This window comes from Antedon mediterranea, chromosome 2 (genome assembly GCF_964355755.1).
Source record: "Antedon mediterranea chromosome 2, ecAntMedi1.1, whole genome shotgun sequence".
In the NCBI taxonomy this organism is placed as follows: domain Eukaryota; kingdom Metazoa; phylum Echinodermata; class Crinoidea; order Comatulida; family Antedonidae; genus Antedon; species Antedon mediterranea.
The window spans coordinates 403,371-424,534 of NC_092671.1; the positions used below are offsets into that span (position 1 = coordinate 403,371).

The 21,164-nt window shown below is 33.2% G+C and overlaps 1 protein-coding gene across 3 annotated transcripts in view; it reads right to left on the reverse strand.

The window, feature by feature from the left end:
- Positions 1-21,164, reverse strand: part of LOC140039970 (low-density lipoprotein receptor-related protein 1-like) — a 75,245-nt gene that overhangs the window by 31,338 nt on the left and 22,743 nt on the right. For 2 of the 3 annotated variants that reach the window (XM_072085560.1, XM_072085559.1), the window contains exons 16-40: positions 19,083-19,284; positions 18,735-18,998; positions 17,284-17,412; positions 16,081-16,434; positions 15,653-15,775; positions 15,325-15,453; positions 15,050-15,172; positions 12,923-13,051; positions 12,537-12,659; positions 11,741-11,944; positions 11,138-11,351; positions 10,718-10,885; positions 9,954-10,198; positions 8,601-8,720; positions 7,996-8,220; positions 7,232-7,406; positions 6,829-6,926; positions 6,298-6,570; positions 5,970-6,092; positions 4,846-4,974; positions 4,516-4,650; positions 2,564-2,693; positions 2,141-2,416; positions 1,792-1,916; positions 1,142-1,264 (exon numbers count right to left, since the gene is read on the reverse strand). In XM_072085560.1, the coding sequence (XP_071941661.1) occupies positions 1,142-1,264; positions 1,792-1,916; positions 2,141-2,416; positions 2,564-2,693; positions 4,516-4,650; positions 4,846-4,974; positions 5,970-6,092; positions 6,298-6,570; positions 6,829-6,926; positions 7,232-7,406; positions 7,996-8,220; positions 8,601-8,720; positions 9,954-10,198; positions 10,718-10,885; positions 11,138-11,351; positions 11,741-11,944; positions 12,537-12,659; positions 12,923-13,051; positions 15,050-15,172; positions 15,325-15,453; positions 15,653-15,775; positions 16,081-16,434; positions 17,284-17,412; positions 18,735-18,998; positions 19,083-19,284 (4,339 nt within the window). The remainder of the gene's footprint in view (positions 1-1,141; positions 1,265-1,791; positions 1,917-2,140; positions 2,417-2,563; positions 2,694-4,515; positions 4,651-4,845; positions 4,975-5,969; positions 6,093-6,297; positions 6,571-6,828; positions 6,927-7,231; positions 7,407-7,995; positions 8,221-8,600; positions 8,721-9,953; positions 10,199-10,717; positions 10,886-11,137; positions 11,352-11,740; positions 11,945-12,536; positions 12,660-12,922; positions 13,052-15,049; positions 15,173-15,324; positions 15,454-15,652; positions 15,776-16,080; positions 16,435-17,283; positions 17,413-18,734; positions 18,999-19,082; positions 19,285-21,164) is intronic. The other variant, XM_072085561.1, reaches the window with a different exon arrangement.

Genomic DNA, 21,164 nt, shown 5'->3' on the forward strand with positions numbered 1-21,164 from the left:
AAATGGTACCTACTTCACCATATATAATGGTACCTACTTCACTATGTAAAATGGTACCTACTTCACCATGTAAAATGGTACCTACTTCACCATGTAAAATGGTACCTACTTCACTATGTAAAATGGTACCTACTTCACTATGTAAAATGGTACCTACTTCACTATGTAAAATGGTACCTACTTCACTATATAAAATGGTACCTACTTCACTATATAAAATGGTACCTACTTCACTATATAAAATGGTACCTACTTCACTATGTAAAATGGTACCTACTTCACTATGTAAAATGGTACCTACTTCACTATGTAAAATGGTACCTACTTCACTATGTAAAATGGTACCTACTTCACCATATAAAATGGTACCTACTTCACCATATAAAATGGTACCTACTTCACCATATAAAATGGTACCTACTTCACCATATAAAATGGTACCTACTTCACCATATAAAATGGTACCTACTTCACCATATAAAATGGTACCTACTTCACCATATAAAATGGTACCTACTTCACCATATATAATGGTACCTACTTCACCATATAAAATGGTACCTACTTCACTACATAACATGGTACCTACTTCACTATATAAAATGGTACCTACTTCACTATGTAAAATGGTACCTACTTCACCATATAAAATGGTACCTACTTCACCATATAAAATGGTACCTACTTCACCATATAAAATGGTACCTACTTCACCATATAACATGGTACCTACTTCACCATATAAAATGGTACCTACTTCACCATATAAAATGGTACCTACTTCACCATATAAAATGGTACCTACTTCACTATATAACATGGTACCTACTTCACTATGTAAAATGGTACCTACTTCACTATGTAAAATGGTACCTACTTCACTATATATAATGGTACCTACTTCACTATATAAAATGGTACCTACTTCACTATATATAATGGTACCTACTTCACTATATAAAATGGTACCTACTTCACTATATATAATGGTACCTACTTCACTATATAAAATGGTACCTACTTCACTATATAAAATCATATAATGTAGAATTGTATATACCAAAGTAGACATGTACCATTGTTTGTCATTCTTATTCACAAATAATAAATATTGCTAATTTTAAGTATTCTTAATTCTTACTTCTGCAAGTTTTTCCATCTTCATTGAGAAGACCATAAGCACATGCACATTTTAGTTTATTGTTGCCAGTATAGAAACACAACTGTTCACATGGATTACCATCAGCTGCACATAAATTTGTACCTTTATAAAACAAAAATAATAGTTCAATGATTTATATTTTATATTTACTGAATAAACAAAAATCATCTTGTTCAGAGCTTAAAGCTTGGTTCCCACTAGGACGTAACGCAAGGGCGTAAACGCAACACAAACATGTTGACCAATGAAAAATGACAGTTGTGATTGATTAACTCAATTACGTTGTGTTACGTCCTTGGGTTGCGTCTCTAGTGGAAACCACGCATTACACGTGTTAAAATGTATTGCTGCATTCTCTTGAGCTATGACCAGTTTATCTAAGGGAGCTAGACATAAAATAAAGAGATTACGGTATTTGAATGTATTGCTGCATTCTCTTGAGCTATGACCAGTTTATCTAAGGGAGCTAGACATAAAATAAAGAGATTACGGTATTTGAATGTATTGCTGCATTCTCTTGAGCTATGACCAGTTTATCTAAGGGAGCTAGACATAAAATAAAGAGATTATTTGATTTCTTGCTATATTTATTTGATGTTGACAGTAGTTGATTAGATAGTTAAACTTACCTTGTTGTTTACTTTCATGAAATGCATGGATATCTTTAATCTGTATACCAATATTACTCAGTAAAGTTGTAGTATTATCTCCATTTATCTTTTTGGCACTTCTGATTGACCCTCCATTAAAAGTTCTGGAAAACATTTACACATATTTTAGGTATAATAGCAATGTTATCAAGAAAAAAATGTTAATAAAATACCATTAAAAAAAAATTGAGTCAAAAACACCAGTTTAAGTTCAGTAAATAATATGTCTAATATAGAGACAATGGAAAATAAGTGAAAGGGAACCAAATGATATACTCATTTTAGTCTATTCATTCAAAGGCTAAATTAATTAATAACTGAAGTATACCTGTCAGTCCAGTACATCATATCTCCTAGAATAGTGATAGAGAATGGATCCAGCAGGCCTGAATCTATAAAAGGATGTCGATCTGTACCATCAATCTTTATTCTTTCAATTCTGTTCAGCTGTGCTTCACACCAATAAATATAATCCTCTTCATAATCAATTGTTATGCCATTTGGCCAAGATATAGTTGTGTTTACAAGTACCATACGCTCAGTGCCTGCCAGAGTGCTTCTCTCTATCTTGGCATTTCTACCCCAGTCTGACCAAAACAGCAATCTAAAAATAGAGCAAATATATTATAGTGCAAAAGTATAGTTAGAAAACAAAATCTCAATACATCCATCTTCAAATCACATCCACATTGATACTGTTCTTGTTTCCAAAAATAGTAAACTTGTAATGACATTCTGTTTATGGACTTACCCCTTTTGTGGATAGACTGCAATTGATCGTGGCTTCTCTAAATCATCTGATATCAAAACATAGCGATATGACCCATTGAAATCAGCAACCTCAATAAGGTCAAGTTGCTGATCTGTCCAGTAAATATTTCCTACAAAATAAATTTAATATTATTTAGAATCTAATGTCAGATTATTAGCATTCAGTGTAGCATCCACATGGAAGGAACAGCTTAATGTTCTATCCAAAGGATGAGGTAATTGGAAGTATTCTTATGCCTTTTCATGTCAGTCCTTATCAGTATGGGATCTACCTCCTCTATAGGAGACAGTTTCAAACCATTTAATAAAATGTAATGACACATTCAGGGGTCCCAAGTCTACCGCTACTCGCGGTAGTCTACCGCTTTTAGTACCCATCTACCGCGCTACCGCTATCTCGACGTTTTCTACCGCATTTTGATTTTTTTACCGCATTTTCAAATTTCCCCATATTTTTGGCCAAATTGATTTACGGTTACACCCAGGCTCAGCCCAGGTCAACAATAGTCAATACAAAAGTGAGGCAGGATGTTGAAACAATGTCTATTCATGTAGTCTCCGTGGTCTATTATTGTATTTTTATTTGTATGCACTGCCTTTGTTAAACCGTAACAATAATATAAACATGCACGGTACTACACGCCGGACGTAGAAAAAAAAAGAAGCGTGCAACCAACCGTGAATCAATCACGTGGTAACCGGAATACGCGATTATCAATTTTGGGAGGATTCAAGTTTTAACTAAATAAACGCTTTGATTACACAGTGGTTGAGACACGTTTTTAATAGTTATTACATTTTCAAACACCCTCATAATTAATGGACTCTACCAATGTTGATCCGCTGCAAAGAACAACAGATCGCACATCGCACGAGGTTGTTGAGGCGGTGTTTTATTTGGTTTTAATGTACGATCCGATAATACGAACATGTTAAAATGATTTAAAAGGCATATGGATTTGCCAAGCAAGTAGGCCTACGTTTAATAAAAATTTACCTAAGATTGTCGTAAGCTCTTTTGTTCAAACTTGTTATTTATATTGCAATAATCCACCCGTTCCGGCATGCACGCTAGGCCTCTATTCTGTTCTAGCCTATGCCTACTCATCGATCGGTCGATGGTGGGGAATTTCCCAGCGATAAGAAATCGGCGAAATAGCTCATAAACGGCCTACATTTTAATGTTATATCTTTAATGCCAGTGTAATTACGTATGGATAAAACAATATAAAACTCAATGTTTTTCATCTGAAATAATATGTTAACTCGCGTAATGTAGCATAAGACGGATTCGGAATAGTTTATTTCGATTGTTTTTGGGTTTTAAACTGGTGGTAGCTAGCTAGGGCCTAGTAGTAGAAGCCCTAGGCCTATGCTAGGCCTGTGCCTAAAAAAAATGAGTAAATTCTATTGAGCAATACTATCATGTGTAAATATTGTACATTATGTAATTAAGTTAAATTATTTTATATACTGAATTTTAGTTAAAATACAGTATATATTTTTTTAATTCTTTGTACTGAGGATGTGTCCATAAAAAAAATAAGAATGTAAAAATAATGATGGATAAACCTATGTAAAAATTAAACCAACTTATGTGTAAATATTGTATATACTGTATATGTAACATATTTAGTTAATTAGGAGACGTAAACGACACGCGTGTTGATTTTCAATTTCCCGCGCGTTGACTTTCGACGCCCTGACGAATTGAATGTGGTTCACGACAAAATCTCCTGCGAATGGACTTTCCCAAGTTGGGACCTCTGCACATTACATACACATTGTCAAGGAGTGACAATGGACACAAAAAAGCAACAAACATAAAAATATCAATCAAATATTTTCAATCAAATATTATCAAACAAACAAACATTGACAATAAACAAACAAATATTTCATATCTTTCTTTAATGAAATGTGATCACTTACCAGATATCCAATCATAAGCAATACCTTCTACACGTCCCAATCCATCGCTGATAATACTCTGACGATCCGATAGATCTCTTTTAATGCGCCTGATTCGACTTGCTTGTGTATCAACCCAGTAGATATAATCATTTTCTGTAATAGTATAATTCAAATAAGTTAATTGCTTTTGTGTTAATCACATGAACTAAAAAAGGGTCACATGACAAAATACATCATGTCAACTCTTTATCACAGCAACTTAAGACGTTGTTGTTTTATTGGTTAAATATCATAGTGTAACATTAGGAAAATACAAATCTGGTTTTCAAAAAATATAATACAACTTACTATAGTCAAAATCAATAGACACACTCAACGCTGTACCAGTAATAGGAGTAAGTGCTTGCTCAAATGTGTCATTCAATGTTAATCCTTGTATACTGCTGTCCACAGAGTATAACAGAAACGATCTAATACCTGTAAACACAAGAATAACATACAGTTGATTTAGAATACATATTGCAAATATCTACTAAATTGCTTTATAGATGACAATGCAATAGATCCTTAGGTAGAGATCATTTTAATCATAAAACTAAAATCTATGACATATTAATGTGAAAAACCTGTATATTCTTACTTATTCCTACCACACAACTAAAAGGCTGTAATTTGACAATTTGTATTATGATTCTACTATGGTACAAAACATATCTAAAAATTGTATCTTGTACAGTATCTTGTATAGAATAGAAATGGGAAAGTGTATGCAGGAAAAACATTTCAATCAATCCATTCGAAGCCTTAATTAATAATAATTGGTTATCCGCAACGAAGTTGCTGGATAACCCCTTGTGATTGTACGAAATCATATTCTTCTTTTTTTTTTTATTCTTCTTTCTTTCTGTAATATTTTGTGTTACGCGTATCTCTAAAACTTGCAAACATAACGTTTCGTAACTTTCTCAACATATCCCCATTCACGTGAAGTTGTGCAGCGAAGGTTTTCACGACGTTTGCAATTGCGCAACGTGACTTTCGCGCGTTTTTATGAATTTCGCGTATTTAACATAGGTCAAAAACCAAATAAGATGTTTAATTGAAACTTAGCAAAAGTTTAATTTATATCATGCGCTAACTTTCTATGGATTAAAAATTGCATGTAACATTAGAAAGTGTGCGCATAAACGGCGTTTGAAAATTTAAAATGCTTCAAATCAATGCGATGTGGAGTGCAACCGACTTTGGTATCAGAGGTACCGGGTTCGAATCCCGTCACGGGAAACCAATTACATAAAATGATTTATTTGGTTATTACACCGAAAGAGCAGTTTTAGTTTTGAATAGGATACTTTTTGGAAAAGTCATAACTGAAAAGTACTTGAATGCGCAAGATACGTTTTGTTGCGGGCGGATAACCAAACTCGTCCTCAAGTGACGAGTTCCATGTCTAGTTAATAATTAGTACTTACCAATACAACTTATCTGATCTGCATCCAACACATATCCTGTTGTACATAAACAAGTCTTGGTGCTCTCTGATATTGGTAGACACATCTGTTGACACGTGGAGTTAGTACAAGCATTTGTTGTAGCTATGTGGGACAAAAAACAACATTCTAGGCTAGAAAACATACATTTCAATTTGTATCAACATATTTGATTCCAAAGCCAAGGCAACACTTGTATACCAGATTCTCTGATAACTCTTAAATACTAGAGAACTCCAAAAGAACAGCAAATTGTCCGGTTTTACCATACTTAAATTTTAAATGAAAAATAAACATAATTGCAACACACCTGTTTGTGCTTTTGGATCATAAACTAACAACTCTTTAATATCAGCATAATCCTCCTTAATAGTTGTTACTGTCTTTTCTTCAGTAAATGTTACAGAAAAGATACTGCTTGAGTTATCAGCCCAATACAAGTGATCCTTGTGAGCAGCAAGAGCAATAGGATCATTACTAACACTGTAAAAGATGGACTGTTCTGTACTTTGTAGATTATACATTCCAATTTGTCCACTATCAGCCCAGTATAATGTATTTCCATCTGTACTTAAAACAATACCTGAAAAATAAAATAACACAATACAATGTTTTAAAACATGTGCTGCAATTAAATGTTAAGATACTACTGCATTTAATCCCCATTGGAGTAATTAGTAGGATAGTAGTATTTTAAGAAGTTCAAGTTGGTTGGGTCTAACTTTCAGGCAACAAAGGTGTTCTCATTTATATATTTCCGCATTGTTGCTGGACGATTTAGAAATTCTTTCCTTGGGCTTAGAAATTAATAAATTAAAGATACTTAAACAATAGAAATTACTTTTTGCTTTGTTAAGGTTGTTTATAGGTAGTGTAACAACTTGTGTTCCATTCATAGTTGACTGTTTAATTGTTCCGTTGTTTATCCAGTACATTAGTCTGTGGAAATAATATGGGACACATAATATAACTGATGTATGTTTCATGAACACTACAGGAATGTCATGTTACAGTACTGTATATTCCTATCCCTAAATTAAATTTTGTGTGTGACATTTAGATAGAATGTAGAGCCTATTTACACCTACAGATGCTTTCATATTATACATGACATACAACTCTTTAGGTCACTTTCGATTGTAGTCATAACTACTCAAGTCTGAAGATATTCTATAGGGTAAATCTCAGGGCTGGTTGCAAAATAAGATTGCTAAGCTCTAGTATCATAGTGTTAGACCACTTACCCCTTATCTGGTTGCAAAATAAGATTACTAGGATCTTCTAAGCCATTGATAACCACATTTCTGTAGCTACCATCTACTTTAGCAACGTTAATCTGGCCATCGTTTAGGCTTTTACTTGTCCACATAATGTTACCAGTGATCCAATCCAAAGCAATACTAGTTCCTCCTGTGACACCTAAATATTGAAGAAAATGATATTATCAACCAGGTGCATCATTTTGTACCAAGCGAGACAGGAACCAAGAATATTTTCTATATCACACTACTGTGACAATATTTAATATGATTTTTAAACCTTCAATTATGAAAAAGAACAATAATGTACACTTTGTGGTGCACCATGTAACCTGTTATTGTTAATATGGAGATTGCTGTAGTAAAACAACCAAAACATTGAGAATTCTCAACCTAATTTGCTTTTGAGGAATAACATCTAGTGTCACTGCCATGCAAACTGTACACAAAATCCGCACTTTGTGGTGTTTTTACTTTAACTGATTAGCTTTATACTATTAATATATATATATATATATTAGTATATAATACTACTAATCTACTCCCAAATTGTTTAAAGTTATATCTACACAATCAAACTAGTTTAACAAAAAAAAGTGTGATGTGTCCAAATATGGTAGTGATATACTTAAATACGGTAGTGATATGACATCACCATGTCCATATATGGGCACATCACATGTAGTCATGTAGACAGAGCTTTAACCTTCTAAATAATTCACTGAATAAGTAATGGTGTACAAACATACCAGCTATAACAGTTTGTAGGCCTGTTCCATTTATGAAGGCTCTGCTTATTGTTTTCCTGTTGATATCAACCCAGTAAAACCTGTTTTCTTTTGATGAACATGTTATGGAACTGACATTAAGAATGCGTGGAAGTGTCCATGATGGAATCACACTAAAATCACCATCATTAAGGTCAACGCCTCGAATTACGGTTGGTTTCAGGATCACAAGGAATGCCATATCATCTGCAAACACATTTGACATTAATATTTTTTTTTCAGATTTTTGGTTTTTTTTATAAACGCACATATTAGGTATAGTGTTTCATCATTTTGCATTTATTTATTTGCGTATATATTGCATTGAAAAAGAAGTTTAATATCCTTTTATAATTTTTTTTTCTTTGAAATCTTTCATGTGACAAGAAACCTTTTTCTTCTAGCACATGATATTCAAAAATGTCTTTAACATGTCTAAATCATATGTATTGTTATTATTAAAATTAATAAATGCTCTTGAAATGAAAAATAAAAATATATATAATATAAAACGATTATTATTATAAAAAAAACACTATGGTATAAAAAAAAATTCCTGATCATTGTATAATCAGTGTTATTCTCACTTTCACATTTTTTCATATCTGGTCCAAGTTTCATCATGTGAGGACATAGACATGCCGGTTCATTTCCATTCAACAAACACAGATGTGAACAACCTCCATTATTTTCACATGGATTAGCAGCTGTAAAATAAACACATTACATTACATTTATAATAATCAATTTATATTATAATTCATTTATAATAATCAATTTATATTATAATTTATATTATAATTTATATTATAATTTATATTGCCACAAATTTAAATACTTTCAAAAAATTATTGGTGTGATTTATTATTTATTTTGTACTCTTATCACAAATGTAATTAAGGTTTCTGTTCATATATTTTTGTTCTCTAATTTGTTATTTTTAAAATTTGTTATTTTTAAAATTTGTTATTTTTAAATGTGTAATGTACTACTGTTAGTTGATCACGGCCTTGTAGAAGAACACCTTTATGGTGACACAAGCTTTTCCGTGTTAAAATAAAGTATTTATTATTATTATTATTATTATTATAATTTATATTATAATTTATATTATAATAGCCCTAAACCAAAATCTCCTCCTAAACTGCAAGTCCGATACTAGCGTCATTATGGGGCACATTTTAATTCCCTTTTATCCATTAAGCTATATTAGAAAATTTATTTTAAAAGGAATATAATTTACTTATTTTATACTCTTATTTAAATAAATAGGTCTACAAAGGTGTAAAGGATTAGGAAGCACCACGTGGCAACAGTATAAATAAATCAAATTTAATCTTTCTCTTTATCTATTAATATATGTAGCACCATTTCTTAATCCTTTAAGCTTAATCACCGTGAACCAGCATGTTAGCCAGGGATCATGGTCGGGGCATGGCTTAACTTATGAATGAACAACACACTGTGATAACCATGATGTTTAGTAGAGACAAGTACTTCCTTGATTGCCACAAGATTGGCAGACAATTGGCAGATGTTAAGGATGTAATTCAAAAGCAATACAAATGATTTTGGTTTTTTAAACCACTAGTAATTGATATAACATACTATTGCAATGTGTGCTCACTGACGATTGAGTATGTTCTATTGGTATACATGCAGGTGTGTCCTTACATATTTAAATATGGATTTTTCTATGTAGGACATACACTACCAACGTTCCATGGCAACCCCAATTTGACAAAATATTAAAGGAAATGTTCACAGCAACAGATTGCATGTGCAGATGTTTGTTACGCTTCATTGATTCGTAGTGTTATAACGAATGTTGCCATAACAAAAACTGATTTAAATTGAGGTTTGTTTATTCAATTTGGTAGTAATTAATCTTCTATATACATATTCTTTTATTCTGGATAGTTATTCTATATATCATTTACCTTTTGGTTGCCTGTATGGATGTACAACATGTATATCGAATGGTTGAGTCTGAGTCTTTTGTACAGGTTGTAGGTCATCTCCGGTCCATTTACGAGCCTTGTATACCATATTAGTTCTCCAGTCAGACCAGTATAAATAACCTTCAAACAATGTAATTGCAAATGGATGGTACAAATACTGATGGCCTTTAAGTATGGTGATTATATCACTGCCATTGTAATATGCAGAGTGAATGCTATCAGATCTGAAATAAAGTAAATTCAATTTTTAATATTACATGGCACATAGCAAAATAATTTTAATGCTGGGCTTTTCAACTACAGTAGAAACAGAACTTTTTTTAAAGGCCAAAAAGCCACATTATTCTTTACCTGCCTCCCTAGGCCTGACAAAGCCAAATTATTCTTTACCTGCCTCCCTAGGCCTGACAAAGCCAAATTATTCTTTACCTGCCTCCCTAGGCCTGACAAAGCCAAATTATTCTTTACCTGCCTCCCTAGGCCTGACAAAGCCAAATTATTCTTTACCTGCCTCCCTAGGCCTGACAAAGCCAAATTATTCTTTACCTGCCTCCCTAGGCCTGACAAAACATTGAAAATACCAGAATTATTTGGAAAACCAGATTATTATGCCAGCACAAGGATGTCCAGTATTAGGAGACTGAAATTCCAGTAGTCCTTCTCTGTTTTGCCAGAGACATGGTTAATACTACTGAACCTAAAATGATTTTTAAACAGTTTTACAAATATGTTTATCAAAATACCTTGCATCAATCCATAAGATTCTATCTTCTTCATAATCAAGGGTCAATCCATTTGGCCAACCCCCTGACATGTCAGCTACAGTAACAACAACAGTCCTGTTCATGCCACTCATTGATGCTGACTCAATACGTGGTAAGTTGTTGTCCCAGTCTGTCCAAAACATGATGCTGTAGAAGCAATAGAGAAATCAATCTATGTAAAAGTATTGGGAAGGTAATTCAGACTCATTTGTGAGTGATGAACCCTCCAAAAACATGCAATTCAGTATTGGCTAAGGAAATTGAGATGAGCACAACATTAGCAAATAAAGCTTTGCTTTCAATATACCTTACTTTGCGTTACCTATGGAGTTTATGGTTGTCTTTCTGTTTAACTTTCGGTTAAAGTTCAATGTATAAGCTTGAATCTAACATATTTACCCTTTTCTTGAATCTAATGCAATTGCTCTTGGACTCTCCATATTGCCAGCTATCACTGTTGTCCTACTAGAACCATTCAGCTTAGCCACTTCAATTTGATCCAATAGACTGTCAACCCAGTACAAGTTTTGCCCAATCCAGTCCACAGCAAGACCCTCAGCTGTAGCTAGGCCTGATGACACTACTACAGTACGACCAGTCAGTTCAGAACCTTCTAATAATTCAAATTAAAAACTTGTTACTTATTTAAAAGCAATCAACAAAATATAGAACTAGCTACAGTATTAGGTACACTCTCTTTTAAAGCTCTGTCTACACTATCAAACTACTTTGACAAATAAGGTATGTTATGTTGTTTGATTTATAAAGCGCTTATACAATCAACAGATTGTCTCAAAGCGCTGACAGAAAAAACAGATATTACAAAGAAAAAAGATGGGTTTTTAAGAGTGTTTTGAAAACTATGAAGTGCCTAAATATGGTAGTGATATGCATGAATATGGTATTAATTTATGAGACCGTCATGTCCATATATGGGAACATCACATAAAGTTTGATAGTGTAGCCAGAGCTTAAGTAATGTGTGTAAAATATGATTCATACCGGATAATGTGTCATTTGTGAAATAAGCACGATAGATCTTGTCATCTACAACATCAGTCCAAAACACAGAGTTTTCAGCTTGGTAAAAGTCTAGTGCGATTGTGTTCCTCATTCCACTTACTAATATACCATACTCCTCAGTTCGCAAATCATAGAAGCGAAGTTGATGTCGATTCGAAAATACCAACATTGGTGAAAATGTATCTACAGGCAATAAAGAACAAAATTAGTAGTAAAAAATCTAAAGTATAACAAGCATTTTAAAATATTCGATATTCAAAATTTTAAATAGCTGTACTCAAGCATTAATGCTGAAAACATCCTTCACCCAACCTCTTCCAAATATACTGTTGTATTCAAAATGGGTAAGTTTATACCAGTATCAGATTAGCTTATTTTGTATTAAAGATGGGTAAGTTTATACCAGTGTCAGATTAGCTTATTTTGTATTAAAGATGGGTAAGTTTATACCAGTGTCAGATTAGTTTATTTTGTATTAAAGATGGGTAAGTTTATACCAGTGTCAGATTAGTTTATTTTGTATTAAAGATGGGTAAGTTTATACCAGTGTCAGATTAGTTTATTTTGTATTAAAGATGGGTAAGTTTATACCAGTGTCAGATTAGCTTATTTTGTATTAAAGATGGGTAAGTTTATACCAGTGTCAGATTAGCTCATTTTGTATTAAAGATGGGTAAGTTTATACCAGTATCAGATTAGCTTATTTTGTATTAAAGATGGGTAAGTTTATACCAGTGTCAGATTAGATTTGTAGGCAGGATATTTTTAGACTTACCATTTGCTTTACACGTCCATCTATCACCCGTCTGTTGATATCCATCATAACAACTACATGTATAGTTTCCTTTTAGGTTTGTACATTGTTGGCTGCAACGTTTCTTTTCACACATATTCATATCTGGAAGCCAAACAAAATTTATGTGAATCCACCTTTGCTTCTGATTTTATTTTCTCACAACTCAATAATATCCATTCAAGGAAAAATGTTTCACAAAACTTGTTTTTGCCTAATTGAGTAATAACCAAATTCATAATGGGTTTATTTCAGAATATTATAGTATAGCCATGTAATACATTGTCAAAGTGCAATACAATACATTCAGCTCTTATACTTTAAAACAACAAGTAACTACAACTGAAGTAAACAATTGTAAAACATACCTGGTTCACATGTGCTCAAATCCGATGGATTAAGTTTAAAACCTTCTGGGCATGTGCAGTAGTGGCCAACTGGGGCATTCTGGCAGCCATGACTACATTGCATTGTGGGATGTGTGCATGCATCAATGTCTGAAAATAGAGGTGGAACAGTGTAAATTTTTCCTTCCAATTATTAGGTTTGGCGCTACTGCAGTTTCGCACTACATCGCTTTATTTTTTTCTCACACCCACATCATACAATTTTTTGTAACATGTTTCCATGATTTAGCCACCGTTATATTTACCTTTATCACAATAAAAAATGCCTTTCAAAACAGCTCCATTTCCGCGAATACCTTGATCGAACTGTGGCCATTTTAAAATCAGAAAATTGCCAGAAATCAATGTATGTTTTATTTTCTGTTTTTCTTTTTAAATTGCAAAGAGTGGTTTTTATAAAGAACCAGCTAGCTGTACATATCAAAACGGTGACGATATGAGTCTGTACATAAAACATTGATAGGGCCTATTAATATGAATAATAATACTAATATTAATAATTAAATATTAATTAAACCTCTCTTTCGCCAGCTGAAAATATTTCTTGCCTTTCAAAACTAAATAGGCCTAGGCCTATATATGTGTAATCGGATTTTATAACACTGGCCTCTATAGTTTCTACATTTTTTGGGGAAAATGAAGCATACATTCTGGCAATTAAGTGATAAATATAAGATGGCGAACATTTTGCAGTGTGTTGACATCGAGTTCAGTATTGTTTAAAATGTTTTGAAAAGTATTGTTATTTAAAAAAAGTTATTTCGTAAGTGGTCGAATCGTATAAACATGTTACATAATATTATGTTGTGAGTGTAAATAAGAAAAATTTAGGTGAGAAATCGAAGATATAACGGTGTGGTGCGAAACTGCAGTAGCGCCATTAGGTTTTAATTATATCAAACACCCCTATTAACACTTTGACTGCCAAACACGAAGATCTTCGTTTTTGGAAACACAACGCTTGACTGCCAAACACGAAGATCTTCGTTTTTCGCGTTTTTTTACGAAATCCGGTAGATAGGTTAATTATTGGTATATACTATAAATAAATAAAAACACTATATTCGGTCTGGACCGTGAATAATTTACTCTTTGAAAGTAACTAATCTGGTTACGAACGATTGTCAAAATGGTACCTGTCGAAATAACATACACCGCGCATCACAGTAGCGCGTACAGCGATGGTTTGGCGCATTGTGTATCGGTCGCGCGCTAGCTATGCCGCCGAAGCATTACAAAGGTTTATGTGGATTGGCATGTTTGTTTGTTATCTGAATAAAAAATAATGGATGAATTTTCAATATGAAGTCTTTAATTTTATTATTGTATGTATACCCTAATTGTTTTGGTGTTTCACTGTAAAAGTGGCCGAGTTTCACGCAACAAACTTGTTTAGAAATGGTATGAATATTATCATCAGTTTACTAGCTAGGCTAGTAGTACTAGGCTATAGCCTAGGCCTAGTCGTAAAACGGTTCCGGACCAACTTTAGGCCTAGTTAACTAGGCCTGGTGTCTTTACTATGTGGATTTTGGCGAAACATTGATGCAAGATTTATGATTTATAAAATGTAATACATTTTTCGATAGTGATAACTTGTTTTTATGCCGTGTAACAGTAAGTAACTTTTTTGTTGTTTGTTGATCTCACCGGGCGATATTTTCATATTGTGATGTCTTGCACAAAATCGCGGATATCTCGAAAAACTCAAAAAGTGGGTTACTTTCATTTTACTATTACGATTTACATAATGCGATTTGAAAATCGTTCTAGGTACCATTGTAAAGCTAAAATCTTTATGATTATTTTAGTCTAAATTACATGTAAATAAGATCACATACATAGTTTCAATCAGCTTTAATAAAAACATCGAATTGGGCTATAAACGCTAGCGGTGGCAGTTTCTAACTGGAAAAACCTCTGGCAGTCAAAGTGTTAAAGGCCACATTTGAGTGAAATAAAGTGTTCATATGTTTTAACATTACAGTCAAACCTATTCAGGGGACACTCCACTTTTGTGGGTGCCGAAGTTGTCCTGTTACAAATTGGAAAGCATTTCATTCTAAAGAAAAATATTTGTATACGTACCACAATCAAATGCTTCATCATATCCATTAGGACAATGGACATCACCATCACATAGATTGACCAATGGGATGCAGAGCGTGTGATTTGGACATTGCCAAGCTCCATTGTCACAAAGCTTTGGTGCTTTGCAAAAACAAAACAAAAATGTTTCAATGTACAATAATATTTCAAAAATAATCAATTCGTAAAAACTATGGTGATTTAAACAAAATACATTTATTATTGACTTGGTAAACTAATCATTGGTTGATATTGTTATCAGATTTAAAACTTACGACAGGTTCTGTCGCCTTCGTCACTAGCGTCATCACAATCATTGTCATCATCACACTTCCAATCAAGAGGAATACATAAACCGTTGTTACACTGAAACTCATCATTGTCACAAACATACACAATGGTTCCTAAAAACATTAACAATTTAATATAATCAATCATATCTTTATTTATTGAAATTGTTCAATTCAATTCAAAATTTAATTTCACCACAACAGAAAAAAAGTATATAGATAAATAAATATTAACATTTGAGTGAAATTGGTACCCACTGACTTGTTTCAAAATGAATCATACTTTTTGAAACAGTTCACAAATGTAACTCACCACAATCCACCTCGTCCGACCCATCAAGACAATCTTCTTTAGAATCACAAATGTATTCTATATTTATACAATTTCCAGAACCACAATCAAACTCTGATTCATGACATTTAGAAGGTGAGGGAGCTGAAAAAACAAGAAATAAATATGTAAGCATTATTCAATATAAAACTGAAACCAACAATTCACAACTACGAAATAAATTAGAATCTGATGTGAATGTGTTCCTAGAATTATATGTTATATGTTTTCTTTGATCTAATAGGAGGACTTTTGTCAGAGATAACATTCTTGATATCTATGCCTCATTACTTCTTCTGAGAAAGCACAATTCAGTGATAAACAATAATAAAGTTTAATTACCAATTCATATTGTAAACTTTTAAACTGCCTGATTGACAGCTTTCAACATGAATATCATTAAAACTTACTACAACTAGGTAATGCTTCATCACTGCCGTCTGCACAGTCGTCCACACCATTACATACAAATTCTAAATCTATGCATTGTAGAGAATCACATGTGAACTGTGTATCATTGCTACAGCTATACTGGCAAAACAACTCGTCAGAATTATCGCCACAATCGTTATCAGTATCGCAACGCCAATCATGGTTTATACACCGTCCATTAGTACATGAGAACTCATTCTCTTCACATGATTCGTAAACACAAGCAATTTCATCGCTGTTATCTCCACAGTCATCCTCTCGATCACAAACCCAGACTGGTAAAATGCATTTGTCATTGTCACAGGAAAACTCATCAGGTGAACATGTAATTGCTTTAAATAAAAATATAAATTATTGAATTTATTAATTAAAAATACTTTATAATGGTAACCAACATACATTTTTATTGTAATCAACGTTACAACATAACATCTTCTTCATTTAAAGTTAATAATAAATGTTAAACCAACGTCTCACATTCTCCTACTTACATTGACATACTGTGTCATCTTCATCGACCCCATCATGACAATCACAATCACCATCACACTGGTACTTACATTGACATAATGTCTCATCTTCATCACTCCCATCATGACAATCACAATCACTATCACACTGGTACTTACATTGACATAATGTCTCATCTTCATCACTCCCATCATGACACTCAGAATCACCATCACACTGGTACTTACATTGACATAATGTCTCATCTTCATCGCCTCCATCATGACAATCAGAATCACCATCACACTGGTACTTACATTGACATAATGTCTCATCTTCATCGCCTCCATCATGACAATCAGAATCACCATCAGACTGGTACTTACATTGACATAATGTCTCATCTTCATCGCCTCCATCATGACAATCAGAATTACCATCACACTGGTACTTACATTGACGTAATGTCTCATCTTCATCGCCTCCATCATGACAATCAGAATCACCATCATGCTGGTACTTACATTGACATAATGTCTCATCTTCATCGCCCCCATCATGACAATCAGAATCACCATCACACTGGTACTTACATTGATATAATGTCTCATCTTCATTGCCTCCATCTAGACAATCAGAATCACCATCACACTGGTACTTACATTGACATCATTTCTCATCTTTATCACTCCCATCATGACAATCAGAATCACCATCACACTGTTACTTACATTGACATAATGTCTCATCTTCATCACCCCCATCATGACAATCAGAATCACCATCACACTGGTACTTCTTTGGAATACATTTATAGTTTGAACACATAAACTGCAAATCTGGATGGCAGGACTTTGAGCCTATAACAAAACATTGCAAAATTTAATAATTTCATGGTACACCTTTTTAGTCAAATAAGCCAAAAAATTTGTGTTAATGCTTTAAAATGGACCTGAAATGGATTTTCGATTTTTTTCATTTTAGAATGATGTTTTGGGGGCTATTAGGTGTTGCTAGAATGTATATTGTTACAAAATATAAATTGGCGCTTTTGGGGAAAGCCCCATTTGAAAATCAAAAAAATTCGCGGGTGACGTCACTTTGCGAATATATTCCTATCCCTCCAATGGACAATTTGCAGTTTTTTGGCTATAACTCTTGAAATCTATGGAGTATTTTCTAAAAAATGCTTGTGCATTTGCAGAAACGTATTTAGAATTTTTTTAGATAAAATTATTACCGTATAAACGGTTATTCATCGAGTAAATGACGATTTAAAATCTTAAAATCAACGGTTTTTTTCTGGCAATACCGGGATACAGCTCTGTGCGCAATGATGCGTATCCATATTTTCCGTTTGTGTATTTTGTATCGTTCGTAATTTATACTGCTAAAATGTGTTAGTTTCTTTAGTTTTTAGTTTAGCAGAATTAAATTAGTAATATACGAGATGATAATTTATTTGTCACGAATCAGGCAGTTCGAAAACGAATTTTATTCATATTTTACTTTGGCTTGACAATGAGCGCAGCAAGTTGTTGATATCGCTTTGGTCCTTGGATGCACATGAAACAGAGCCTCGCCGCATGATGTGGGTGGTGGATCGACTCTGCGCACTGTATTGGGGGCCTAGGCCTAGTAAAGGTTTGGGAGGTAGGCCTTCCAAATTCGGGTTTTAGAACAAACGAAGTACATTTTAGGGACCTATATTTCAACAACATTAGATATTGAATAAATTAGTATTAGTGTCAACGCTTCGCGTATCTTTCCAGGCCGTCGATCATTCACTGACTATCGGGTGGCATACACGCTCTCGATATCATCGTGTGTATATGTGACGTCGTGAATATAGAGGCTTCCGACGGCCGTTGAAATAGAATATTGCAATGGCATGAGTAATTTTCGCTAATTTACCATGGTATCTTAAAATTTCGTTTTTACTCAAAATACTATACATTTTGTTTTTATTTGTATGGGTTTGTGTTAATTTGATACATTTAAATAACATGTGTGAATTTCTTGAAAATCGAAATTCCATTTCAGGTCCATTTTAACTGCATCACCCCTAATAATTAAGGGGTACAATCTTGATCATGTACTGTACATTGTAATTAGGATTTTTTTTTTATTTGTTGCAACAATTTTTTAAAAGGTTAGCTGTTAACTAAGAAGCCATACTCACTACAAACTTCTGGACTTTCATCAGACCCATCTCCACAATCATCATCCCCGTCACACTTCCATAATTTCCGTACACACCGTCCATTATTACAAGTCATTTCGTCATCATTGCAGTGTGTTCCACGTGGAAAATCTGGGTCAGTTTCACAAGTTTTATTATCTGATCTTAATCTGTCGCCATTTTGACAAAGGCAGACAATTCCATTTAGAGTGTTTGCACAAAGTTGTTCGCAGTCTCCGTTTGAAGATGAGCATTCATTAGTACCTGTAATAATAACAATTCAACAATATTAACTTGAATTGAATAGCTTTTACATTGATTAAGTGTATGTGAAAGAAAAAGTCTTACCAGATTGAAGTTGTGATGAATACACACGTATAGCATACAACTCTTTATCTTCATCTCTCAGTTGTAACGGCATATTTACCTCGTCTTCTACTGGTATTTCATATCGGAATATCTTTCCAGATTCTCTTTCCGTCCAAAAAAGATAATTGTTAAAAAAGGAGAGACCAAACGGTGCTTCTACCTTTCCTCCATTATATATCATCTTTAAAAAAAAGTTTTTAAATCGTTAACACACACTCATAAACACTACAAAGACAACTAAGTATTGATTGGAATAGTAATAGAAATATCTGCCAGTAGATGTGATGGTAGAAATGTTTATGGTAGTAATGTGTGTAATTGGTGTTATGGTGATTATGACACCATGGTAGTAATGTGTGTAGTTGGTGTTATGGTGATTATGACACCATGGTAGTAATGTGTGTAGTTGGTGTTATTGTGATTATGACACCATGGTAGTAATGTGTGTAGTTGGTGTTATGGTGATTATGACACCATGGTAGTAATGTGTGTAGTTGGTGTTATTGTGATTATGACACCATGGTAGTAATGTGTGTAGTTGGTGTTATGGTGATTATGACACCATGGTAGTAATGTGTGTAGTTGGTGTTATTGTGATTATGACACCATGGTAGTAATGTGTGTAGTTGGTGTTATGGTGATTATGACACCATGGTAGTAATGTGTGTAGTTGGTGTTATGGTGATTATGACACCATGGTAGTAATGTGTGTAGTTGGTGTTATTGTGATTATGAAACCATGGTAGTAATGTGTGTAGTTGGTGTTATGGTGATTATGACACCATGGTAGTAATGTGTGTAGTTGGTGTTATGGTGATTATGACACCATGGTAGTAATGTGTGTAGTTGGTGTTATGGTGATTATGACACGATGGTAGTAATGTGTGTAGTTGGTGTTATTGTGATTATGACACCATGGTAGTAATGTGTGTAGTTGGTGTTATGGTGATTATGACACCATGGTAGTAATGTGTGTAGTTGGTGTTATGGTGATTATGACACCATGGTAGTAATGTGTGTAGTTGGTGTTATGGTGATTATGACACCATGGTAGTAATGTGTGTAGTTGGTGTTATGGTGATTATGACACCATGGTAGTAATGTGTGTAGTTGGTGTTATTGTGATTATGACACCATGGTAGTAAATCATGATATTTGCAACAATTTGGCAAATTGCCAATTATTTCCCATAACAAAAACACAATATGATCTACATAAAGTCCTTTGGAGTGGAGTTATTTTTGTGGTGTAAAAAATTAGAACTCAGGAGCCTGGGATTGGTAGTCAAGCATTTAACCACTAAAGCTACTCTACTCTGTAAAGCATTTATATCATTTGAAACATAGTTTTTGTCACTTTTATCTAAAATATATGTATTGTAATGCCTTTGTTATCCCTAAAGGTATATACACACAACACAGAGTATTGTAATTGTTTGTTTAGCTTTATTCATACTGCAAAAATATGCAGCACCAAATATTACAAAATACACTTTTATCAAAATGAAAATAAACTGTCAATTCGGCTTACAGACAATACTAATGGACTAACTCCTTTATTCATTGGTAACACAAAGAATATACAAATAATATAAGTAATGAAGTATACATATTTGTACATAGTGAACTGAAAAAATACAAGCGCGAAAATTAATTGAATACAAACATTATTAATTTTTAATATGAAAATTAAATTTCAAACAGATAAAATTTTAAAACCATTTAGAACGACCAAAATAACAGTTTACAGTATTTAGGCAAGAGAAGGATTTAGTTTGCACACAAAATGAAGGTCATCATAAGATTCTTTAGTTAACCATTCATTCAGAATAAACCATAGATTTCCTGGATCAAAAAATTCAAGAAAAAAATGGATATAAAATATACAAAGGCTATTATATTCTCTCCAAACAACCAATATCAATCTCTTTGTAAAGGTCAATAATCTAAAATACTAAAGGTTTTAAAAAGATGAAAATTCAAAGAAGTAGAAGAGAGTTTATTGTTTTTTGGCATATTGCCATTCACTATTCTTCTCAAAGTTGGTAATCCTGTTCACAAC